The sequence below is a fragment of the Cricetulus griseus genome, chromosome 3, assembly GCF_003668045.3.
Source record: "Cricetulus griseus strain 17A/GY chromosome 3, alternate assembly CriGri-PICRH-1.0, whole genome shotgun sequence".
Classification (NCBI taxonomy): Eukaryota; Metazoa; Chordata; class Mammalia; order Rodentia; family Cricetidae; genus Cricetulus; species Cricetulus griseus.
The window spans coordinates 22,693,156-22,705,161 of NC_048596.1; the positions used below are offsets into that span (position 1 = coordinate 22,693,156).

A 12,006-nucleotide genomic window follows, 5' to 3' on the forward strand; every position below is an offset into this window, starting at 1 on the left:
ATATGGAAAAATAAAAAACCTAGGATAGACGAAACAACTCTGTACAATAAAGGATCTTCTGGAGGCATCACCATCCCTGACTTCAAGCTCTACTATAGAGCCATAGTTCTGAAAACAGCTTGGTATTGGCACAAAAATAAACAGGTAGACCAATGGAATCAAATTGAAAACCCTGATATTAACCCACACACCTACGAACACCTTATTTTTGACAAAGATGCTAAATCTATACAATGGAAAAAAGATAGCATCTTCAACAAATGGTGCTGGCACAGCTGGATTCAGACATGCAAAGATTGCAGATAGATCCATATCTGTCACCATGCACAAAACTTAAGTGTAAATGGATTAAAGATCTCAAAATATTCAGTCATATTCTGAATCTTCTAGAAGAGAAAGTAGGAGATACCTTTGAACAAATAGGCACAGGAAACTGCTTCCTAAACATTATGCCAGTAGCACAGACATTGAGGTCTGCAATTAATAAATGGGACCTCCTGAAACTGAGAAGCTTCTGTAAGGCAAAGGACACAGTCAGTAAGACAAACAACAGCCCACAGAATGGGAAAAGAACTTGACCAACCCCACCTCTGACAGATGGCTGACTTCCAAAATATACATTGAACTCAAGAAGCTAGCCACCAAGACATCAAATAATGAAATTAAAAAGTGGGGTATAGGGGAAGCTGTAGCCACACCTACTTAGGGGCTGGCTACAGGTGTGCCTGACCACACTTGCGAGGGTGTGGTCAGGGTGACATAGAGTGAGACTTTCAGGGGACTGCATTTCTCTTTCAGTTTCACTTTGGGGCTTGAGACAGAGACAGCTGCTACGCCGACTGGCTAGGTCACTCTGTAAGTAAGGCTTTTCCCTATTAAATACCTTTGTATTTCTACCTGACTCCATATTGGTAATTTCCTACTATATCTGGTTGTCAGGAGTGGGATATTGGAAACCTACATCCCATTTGGGACAGCCCACCAGGCCTTCGGCCTACGCGGAGAAAGGTCCTTCTCTTCACAGGTGCTCCAGTCTCCCAGCCGAACTGCTGCCTCTGAGCTGCTCCGAGCTTGGAGACTCACACAGACCTCCTATGGTTTTACCAGCATGCGTGCTCAGGACCATCTCGGACTGCTGCCTACCCTCACCCGGTGGCCTCCAGCCCTTGAACTGAGTTGAAGTAGGTCTCGGCTTTCAGCAGGGTCTGTGCAATGGCCTTAAAGCCAAGCCTCATTCAGTGGTTGCAGCCACAAGGCCTTATACTCTCTAGGATAAGTATAGCTCTCTCCACAGCTGCCACCCACCACTGCCAAACACCTCGGAATAACTGAACATCTATGCCACCCACTGGTCAAAGATAGTTACTGCATCTGGAATAGAAATCAGGTAAAATTATGGCGGAACAAAAATCATTTGCTAAGATTGGTAATATTTTTGCTTATTACATGAATTCACTGTTTGAGGAGGATGCTAAATTGCCAATTACTGGCCTATGTACTGTGATGGCAGTTAGCTTGCTGGTACAAATAATACTATTAGCCAGAGGCTCCGGAACAGGGACAGAGATAACCTCACCACCTGCTTGCAGGAAATAACAGCTTTACACAATTAGGTTTTGGAGAACAGATTAGGTCAGACCACAATTGTGCAGCAAGTGGAATAGAAATTGGATGATAAGCTTGGCTCTGTGTCCAATACGTTAAAGACAGAGCTGTCTGTTACCCAAGATGAGATGCAGCGTATTTATGATAAGATAAGCACAAAGAGATCCTCCATGTCTGAGGCCATAGAGGCTAGGCTGTCAAAAGACCGTAATGAGCTAAAGAATATCTATAGCCAGCTAGAAACTCAGATAGGCAATGTTACAAAATTAGATGCAAAGGTGCAAAATACCCAGGATAGGGTTGAAGAATTGGACAATGACATTCAATCAATTATTAAGGCATCCAAGGTAGCAGATCACAAATTTGAGTCTAGATTTGAATGTTTGGAATACAATTTACAGTACAGGGCTGACAGATTACACAGGTCCATACGGTCAATTGCTGAGGACTCAAAATCAGCAAATAATGACCTGGAATCTAGACTCCAATACTGAGAAGGCAGTTTCCATGCCATCCAAATGCTGTCTAAGGATGATCATATTAAAGATCTAGAAAAACGTGTAGAAGAGCAGTTAGAGCAATTTACAGATTCACTAACATGCTTGGAATCTTATATGATTAAGGAGATTGAAACTTTTCAAAAGGATATCATTACTAGGCTTTAAGATCATTGGGATGCCTCAGAAGCAGAATCACTCCAATCCCAGGCACCTACTCCACCCAGGTATCGTGACTATTCTTCTAAAGTTGTTACTCGTACACCATTAGTGTACCCAGCTACCATGGTAGAAAAGCTAGCTTCTAAGAAACACCCTCATGGACAGATGGCTTGTGAATGGCAACCTATACAGCTGAAGGATCTTAAGAATATTAAAGAATCAGTTGTCTCATATGGTCTCCATAGCCCATACATAAAACAGCTATTACATTCATGGGCAACTTTTAACAGGGTGACACCCACAGATTGGGAATGATTGGTAGCACCTGTACTTGTGAATTCATGCCAAAGCCAGTGGAAAGCATTGTTCAGGGAAGAGGTGAAGCTTCTTGAGTGTCAGGGCTTGAAGGAAGGTTTTGAAGCCCCTCTGGATAAGCTTCTTGGTCAGGGTATTTATGCTAATCCATAGGCTCAGGCTGAATATGATGACAATATACTGTCCCTATGCAGGAAAGCAGCATTAAATGCCTTGGATAAGGTTCGTGAGCCAGGAGAATGCCTAGAAGCTTATATGAAAATAGAACAGGGACCTACAGAACAGTTCCAGGACTTCTAACAAAGGTTAACTAGGGCAGTAGAATTACAGGTAACAGATCCAGAAACAAGACAATCAATTATATACACAATAGCTTATGAAAATGCAAACCCAATATGCAAAATAGTACTTTTAGCTTTAAAGATCAGATCAGCTCCGCTAGAAGAATGGGTTGGGTATGCAGCCAACATTGATTATAATGTGCAAGATACTGGAGCTTGGGTAGGAGAAGCCATTTCAAAAGGTTTAAAAAGGCAACAGGAAATTAAAAGTTCTAGATGTGAGAATACAAGGACTTGGCAAGGAGAAGCACCTTACAGAGGTCAATATAGGTACCAAGAGGCTAGAGGTTACTACTACTATGAACCAGAACCTTGGGTAGGAAGAGCCTACCACGAAGGCTCCAGGAACCTAGATGTTTCAACTGTGGTAAAATGGGACATACTTAGAGAAATTGTAGACAAACGAATTCTAACAATGCCTCATAAGGAATGCCACTGCCTTCTGGATTGTGTAGAAGATGTGGTAAGGGCAGACACTGGACCAATGAATGTAGATCGACCAGGGACATACAAGGAAAACCGTTAAGGTTGGGAAACCCCGAGGGGGGGACTCAAGAAGGCCCCCACATCGAGAAAGGTCGGGTCATTCCCAGTAGCAGTGGGAGACAATCTCTCACAGGACCAATAGATAGTTCTTTGCCTATTGTGAAAAATGATACTGTTCTAGATGGTATTTTGAATAGTGATGATGAATCAAATGTGAATGGACAAAATGAGAAACGCATATTTTGGCAAGTTTCTCTTAATGATAAAAGGCCTCAGTTGAAAGTGAAAATTAATAATAAAGTTATTTCTGGCTTAGTAGACACTGGGGCGGATGTAACTATTATTACCCAAAAATCTTGGCCTCAGAAATGACCTCTTAGAGAGGCAAATGTACAATTTTTAGGAATTGGAACTCTATCTAGAGTTCGACAGAGTGTTAACTCAGTGGTCTACATTGGACCGGAAGGACAGAAAGGGATACTGAAACCATTAGTGGCAGATATAGCTATAAGTCTCTGGGGTCTTGATCTCTTACAACAATGGAATACTCAAAGAATATTCCTCCAGTGTCAGATACAAATTATGTACAATCTTTAGATAGTAGGAAAGATCTTGTAAGATGCTATGGAAAATGGTTACCAACCATCCATGCTGTACAAAAACTAGGTATAAATGATGGACCTTCAGAGGAGCCAAAGGCCCTGCCATTGAAGTGGCTTACAGATGAACCTGTTTGGGTAGGACCTCTGAGAAACTAGAGGCTTTATAAAAGTTAGTACAGGAACATCTAGACACTGGACATATAGAGGAATCTACCATCCTTGGAATTCTGTATTTGTTATCAAAAAGAAGTCAGGTAAGTGGAGAATGCTGACAGACCTGAGAGCCATAAATAAGGTAATTTAACCAATGGGCTCTCTGCAACCTGGAATGCCATTGCCTTCCTTGATTCCTAAGGGATGGCCAATCATAGTCATCAATCAGAAAGATTGTGTTTTCACAATACCATTAGAAGAAAATAATAGAGAAAAATTTGCACTTACTCTTCTAAATCTTGATAATCCAGTTAGGAGATATCAGTGGAGGGTTTTGCCACAAGGAATGCTAAATAGTCCTACTTTGTGTCAGCACTTTGTACAGCAACCTTTGGAAATAATTCGTAAGAAATTTTCACAATCTCTTGTTTATCATTACATGGATGACATTCTTATATCAGATTCCAATAAAGAAACTTTGGAACATATGTTTGAAATGGTGAAGGAAGTTCTGCTTCGTTGGGGTTTACAGATTGCCCCAGAAAAGTTACAAAGAGGAGATTCTATTAACTATTTAGGTTACAAGATAGACTTACAAAGAATCGGACCTCTAAAGGTACAAATTAGGATGGTTACAGGTGTGCCTGACCATGCTTGCAAGGGTGTGGTCAGGGTGATGTAGAGTGAGTCTTTCAGGGGACTGAGTTTCTCTTTCAGTTTCACTTTTGGGCTTGCAACGGAGACAGCTGCCACGCCCACTGGCTAGGTCGCTCTGTAAGTAAGGCTTTTCCCTATTAAATACCCTTGTATTTCTACCTGACTCTGTATTGGTAATTTCCCACTATATTCGGGTGCAGAACTAAGTAGAGAATTCTCAACAGAGAAATCTGAAATGGCTGAAAGTCACTTAAGAAAGTACTCAAAATCCTTGGCCATCAGAGAAATGCAACTCAAAACAACTCTGAGATACCATCTTACACCAGCCAGAATGGCTAAAATCAAAAACACCAATGACATTCTATGCTGGAGAGGATGTGGAGAAAGGGAAACACTCCTCCATTGCTGGTGGGGGTGCGAACTTGTAAGACCACTTTGGAAATCAGTATGGTGGTTGCTCAGAAAAATGGGAATCCGTCTACTTCAAGATCCAGCAATTCCTCTCTTGGGCACATACCCAAATAATGCGCGTTCATACGACAAGGACATATGGTCAGCCATGTTCATAGCAGCATTGTTTGTAATAGCCAGAACCTGGAAGCAACCTAGATGTCCCTCAACTGAAGAATGGAAAGAGAAAATGTGGTTCATTTATACAATAGAGTACTACTCAGCATAAAAAAAGCAATGGAATCTTGAAATTCACAGGCAAATGGATGGAACTAGAAGAAACCATCCTGAGTGAGGTAACCCAGTCACAAAAAGACAAACATGGTATGTACTCACTCATATATGAATTTTAGACATAGAGAAAAGGATTACCAGCCTATAATCCTCTGCACCAAAGAAACTAGGAAAAAAGAAGACTCTCAGGGAAAATTGCATGGACCCCACAGAATGGGAAGGGCAAGGAATTCCTGAGCTACTTGAGAGTATGAGGGTAGGGGAGAGGGAGCTTCCAGAATGAGAGGAGGAGAAAAGAAGGGGAGAGGAGGAAATGGAGGAGCAGAAATGTTGAGTTGGGCAAAATAATAGAGGAGAGCAGGATGAGAGATACCATAACAGAGGGAGACATTATAGGACCAAGGAGAGATCTGGCACTAGGGAGATTTCCAGATATCCACAAGGATGACACAAACTCACAATCTAGGCAATGATGGAGAGGATAACCTAAATGCCCTTCCCCTATAATGAGACTGATGACTACTTTTTATGCCATCCTAGAGCCCTCATCCAGTGGCTGATGGAAGCAGAGGCAGACATCCACAGACATACACTGAACTCAACCTGGAACCTAGTTGCAGAGAGGGAGGAATGAAGATTAAAGGGGTCAGTACCAGGCTGGTGAAACCCACAGAAACAGCTGGCCTGAACAAGGGGGAGCACATGGACCCCAGACTGCTGTCTGGGAGGCCAGCACAAGACTGATTCAGACCCCTGAACATGGATGTCAATTAGGTGGCCTCTGCACTCTAGGGGGACCCTGGTAGTGGATTAGTATTTTCCCTGGTGTAAGAGGGGACTTTAAGAGCCCATCCCACGTGAAGGGATGCACTCTCAGCCTGTACACATGGGGGAGGGCCTAGGCCTGGCCCAGGATCATGTGGTGGACTTGGGAGCCACCATCAAGGCCCTACCCTGCCTGGGGAGTGGAGGGTGGATGGGGTGGAGGGCAGGTGTGGGGATGGGGGGATGGTTGGAGGGAGGGTAGGGAGAGGGAGAAGGAATTGACATGTGAAGCAAGCTTGCTCATAATTTGAACTAATAAAAAAACAGATTAAAAATCTCAAATCCATAAAACCTAAAGTAAAAATAACTTGAATCAAAAGGACTTTGGAAAAATACTAGGACATTTAACAATAAGAAATTGAGTTAGTTGTTTGAATGATACATGCTTTTAAACACTGTAGTATTCATGGAAATAATATATCAATACACAATACATATTTTCTTACATCAAAGGAGGAAGAAATTTATTTAAGAAGTATATTATGTTCATGGGTATGGGTTAATGACTAGGAGTGTGTGTGCTTGAGAGAGAGAGAGACAGAGAGACTGAGAGAGAGGGGGGAGCATTGTGTATGTATGTGAGTGAGAGAGAGTGTGTATGAGAATGTGTGTGTGTATGTGAGAGTGTTTGTGTGAAAGAGTGTGTGTGTGTATGTGAGTGTGTGTGAGAGAGAGAAAGAGAAAATGCATGTGTGAGACAGAGCGTGTGTGTGTGTGTGTGTGTGTGTGTGAGAGAGAGAGAGAGAGAGAGAGAGACAGACAGACAGACAGACAGACAGACAGACAGACAGACAGAGACAGAGAGAGAGACAGAGAGAGAGAGGGAGACTCAAAGAAGTCCCTTTTTCATTTTCTTTCATTTAATTTGAAAGATGGCATTTAAAAACATGGTTGTGTTCCATTATGACAAATATTTCAAGTGTTTGGAAACTTGAGAGTGAAAGAAGACAATTATTGTCACAAATGTGTAACCCAAATACAACAAATAGAGGGAGATGAGATAAATAAATGGAAATGGAACCAATGGGGAAGCCTAGGTGCATACACTACTGAAAACTGAACATTTTGAAGAATCATGTAATAACATATACTTATTCAAAACTATAGATCAATAGCATAGAAGATTAGAAATAATTTATTCTGTCTTATATAAATTATGTTATGCTTTTAGAAGAGAATGAACTGATAAATCTTTATTAAGATATAGCCAAGCAAAAAAATGTGTTCCACAGCAACATCCAACAGAATTTCATGCATGGACCTGAGATATGTCAGTTATACAATGTAGTCCAATGAAAGACAGTGATAACATCTGGCTCCAGTTCTATACAAGTGTGATACAGTGAGTGCTACCATAGTCATAAATCAAGTGTTTGCTAGTAAAATTAATATTTATGCTGAGGGAAATTATTGTTCCTTAAGAAAGAGAAAGGGAGAAGAGGAGGAGAGAGGAGGACATGACAGAGCAGGAAGATTTAGTCATGGAACGATTAGAGGAGAGCAAGAAAAGAGATACCATAATAGAGGGAGCCATTGTAGGTTTAAAGAGAATTCTGGTACTACAGATATTTCCAGAGATTTACAAGGTTGACCCCAACTAACAATCTAAGCAATAATCGAGAGACTACCTTAAATGCCCTTCTCTGATAATAAGATTGATGACTAACTTATATGCCATCCTAGAGCCTTCATCTAGTAGCTAATGGAAGCAGAAGCAGACACCCACAGCTAAACACTGAGCTGAACTCTGGAATCCTGTAGGGGAAGCTGTAGCCATGCCTACTTAGGGGCTGGCTACAGGTGTGCCTGACCACGCTTGTGAGGGCATGGTCAGAGTGATGTAGTGTGACTGCATTTGCTCTTTTGGTTTCACTTTGCTTCTTGCTGTACAGATCACTGCCACGCCAGCTGACTAGGTCGCTCTGTAAGTAAGGCTTTTCCCTATTTAATACCCTTATATTTCTACCTGACTCCGTATTGGTAATTTCACACTATAGAATCCAGTTACAGAAATGGAGGAGTGATGAGCAAAAGGGGTTAAGACAAGGCTGGAGAAACCCACAGAAACAGCTGACCTGAACAAGGAATTGCTCATGGATTCCAGACTAATAGCTGGGAAACCAGCATAGGACTGTTCCAGACCCCCCTGAACGAGGATGTCAGTTTGGAGGATGTCAGTTGTGCAACCTATGGGGCCTCTGGTAGTGGATCAGTATTTATCCCTAGTACATTAATGGACTTTGGGAGCCCACTCCACATAGAGGGATACTCTCTCAGCCTAGACACACAGGAGAGGGTCTAGGCCCTGCTCTAAATGATATGATAGGCTTTTGATGATTCCCCCATGGAAGGCCTCACCCTCCCTGGGGAGCAGAAAGGGGTTGCGATGGGGGGGCAGGGAAGGAGGGGAGGGAGAGGGAACTGGGATTGACATGTAAAAGAACCTTGTTTCTAATTTAAACTTGGTCTAATTACAATTATAAAAAGAAAATAAGCTCAAAACCTAAATTCATACAGTCATTCTGTTTTTTGAAAACAAAACATTTGGAAAAGATCTAAATTAAATGATTACTTAGAGCCTCTGCAATAGACAGAATTCCACCATACAACAAAATTCACAGATACAAAAGCTCTCCTACTTTTTTTGTTCAAAATCACACTTTCCATATGGAAACTGAACCAGAACATAGAATGAAAGCTCTGGCCAGCCCCAAAACTTCTCAAGGACCTAATAACAAGACAGAAATGTATGATGAGTAACACTCACCATTGGTTTTCCTCAGTTCCCCCACCATATAGCGAGCTTCCTCTTGAACACGCTCCTCAATGCTTCTCTGCCCCATCCCAAAGTTGCGCAGAGTCACAAGTGAGAAGCGTCTCATCGTTTTCCAGATCTTGCCACTGCTGAAAACAATGCCTAAAAGAAGACCAGAAATGAGTTGGGAGATCCTAAGTAAGGAAGGGGGACTGATGGCAGCTGCACACAGAGAGCTAAGCTGTGTCTGAAAGAGTTTTCAAGATTACATTCCCTATGACCACAGCCCAACATACATACATGGACACATAGGTGCTTAGACGTGTAGATGAGTGGACATGTTGGCACATGGACACTTACCAAAGCCTTGACCAATCTTATCAGCCACTGGAAAGCTTCCTCTTCCAGCAAACTCCTCCCCATGATCAACCATGGCTTCTTTCACAGCTTCGTAACCAAGCAACACCACAGCAGGCTTCCTGCCCAAGTACAGAGTGAACACAGGACCATAGACTTTTGAAAGCTGCAAAATAAAAAGTAATTTAAAATGGAACAAAATTATCATTTATTAATAATAATTAATAATATATATGTTAGTGGTTAAGAGGCCATGCCTACCAGAAGACCAGGTAGGCTGCCCACTGACCTTCCCCACTCTTTATTCTAGATCCAGTTTTCATGGTTGCTTCTAGAGCTGCAGCAGAACACCAGCTGCAGCTCCCCACTCCCCTGTTCCATCCACACCTTCTATGGACCCCACAGACCATCTCACACCATCCTTCCTTCCCTGATTCTTCACTGTATCCCATGCCCCAACTTGACCACAGGCCACATCTGCCAGCAGACAAGGTAGGATACCAATGGACCTCTCCCACTCTCACTGTTACCCAGAACCAATACTCAGGTCATGCCTAGCACTGCAACAGACTAACTCATCTTGGCTTCCCCTTCCACTAACCTCCAACACCAGCAAGCATTCCAATGACTACACCAGATGAGCATGCAAGGTAAAGAGCCAACACACTCTGAAAATCAGGAGTATGAACAGAAACCAAGGAACATAACACCCACCCAACCAAGATAAATCCAAAAATTAGCACCAAAACCTATAATCACCCCAGACCAAGATGCCTAGATGCTAGTGTAAGAACATAAGCAATAACAGCCAGGACAATATTTCTAGAGCACAAGAAAAAAAGGAAAAAAAGCCTTAAACATGTGGGCAAAAAACTCCTGTCCTTCCTTGTCTCAGTTGCTGATGGTATATTGTCCAAACTGAACTAGACTGCCAAACTTTTCCAAAACAAGGTAGGACAGTCCTTCAGAATTCCCTGACACGTGGGAATGTCTGTAAGATATGCTAGGCCTCTACAGAGCTAGGCATACAGAGTTGGATGCCCCAGTGTTGCAAAATTTGGGTGACTGTCCAGGCAGCCTGATGTCCCTGTCGTTAGGTCTTTCTGTGATCCTTGATAGTATTCCTAAGTTATAATAGAAAGTAAATTAAATTTAAAATTTTATACTCAGAAAGATAAGTCAGATAATTGAGTATTTTCTCTAATTTTGCCAAATACAAACAGATTGGATATTGTAACTGTAGTTATTAATTGATAAGTATTTTGTTATATATAGTTTTACTATGTTAAGGTTAAAACCTTCTTTTTTTAATTAGACAAAAAAGGGAATGCTGTAGAAGAATTCTTTGTACACTGTGAATATGTATTGCTCTCATTGGTTAATAAAAGCTCATTGGCCAATAGCCAGGCAAAATGTATAATGTGTAATCAAACTGAGGATACAGGAAGAAAGGAGGGCAGAGTGGGGACAGTCACCAGGAGCCACAGAGGGAACAGGACATACTGGATGACAGGTAAAGCCATGAGCCACATAGCAGAGGGTATATAAGAAATATGGGTTAATTTAAAATGTAAGAGTTAACTAGTAATAAGCCTGAGCTTTTTGCCAAGCATTTAAAATTAATGTAAATCTCAGTGTATTTATTTGAGAGCAGCTATGGGACAGGAAACTCTTCCCACACAGAACATCAAATAGATTGGGCCAGAGAAGAAAATCCCATTGCCATATAATAATTGAAACACTAAACATACAGAGCAAAGAAAGAATGTTAAAAGCTACAAAGGAAAAACACCAAGTAACATATAAAGGACCTATCAGACCTATCACAATGGAGATTCTAAAAGACAAAGGGGCTTGGAAAGATGTGCTTCTGACTCCAAGAGACTATAGATGCCAGCCCAGATTACTATACCCAGAAAAAGTTTCAATCACCATAGATAGAGAAAAATACAACATTCCATGATAAAGTCAAATTTAAACAATATCTATCTACAATCCAGCCCTACAAAAGTTGCTAGAAAAAAAGTTAAAAAGAAGAAATTTAACTACACTTATGAAAACCTGGGAAGTAATCTCACACCAGCAAAACCAAAATAAGGGAAGCATACATACATATATACATCACACACACACACACACACACACACACACACACTCAGAAAAGGAGGGGTGCTAGGGAGAACTGTGGTTGGAATGTAAAATGAAATCAAAGAATAGAAAAAATTTAAAAAGAAAACCACTACCACCAACAACAACAACAACAACGAAACAGAAATTATCATTGGACATTGATATCTCTCAATGTCAATGGCTTCAATTCCCCAATAAAAACAAACAGATTAACAGAATGGATGACAAAACAGAATCCATCCTTTTGCCTCATCCAATAAAAACACCTCAATATCAAGGGTAAACATTACCTCAGGATAAAGGGTTAGATAAAGACATTTCAAGCAAATGGACTTAAGAAGCAAACTGTTATAGCCATTTTAATATCTACCAAAATGGACTTCAAACAAAATTAATCAAAAGAGATGGGGAAAATGCTACAATTTCATTAAAGGAAA

At 41.3% G+C, this 12,006-nt stretch overlaps 1 protein-coding gene across 2 annotated transcripts in view; it reads right to left on the minus strand.

The window, feature by feature from the left end:
• LOC113830663 (cytochrome P450 2C42-like) overlaps positions 1-12,006 on the minus strand; it is a 56,457-nt gene that overhangs the window by 31,225 nt on the left and 13,226 nt on the right. For both annotated transcript variants that reach the window (XM_027407422.2, XM_035443081.1), the window contains exons 2-3: positions 9,443-9,605; positions 9,095-9,244 (exon numbers count right to left, since the gene is read on the minus strand). In XM_027407422.2, coding sequence (XP_027263223.1) covers positions 9,095-9,244; positions 9,443-9,605 — 313 coding nt within the window. The remainder of the gene's footprint in view (positions 1-9,094; positions 9,245-9,442; positions 9,606-12,006) is intronic.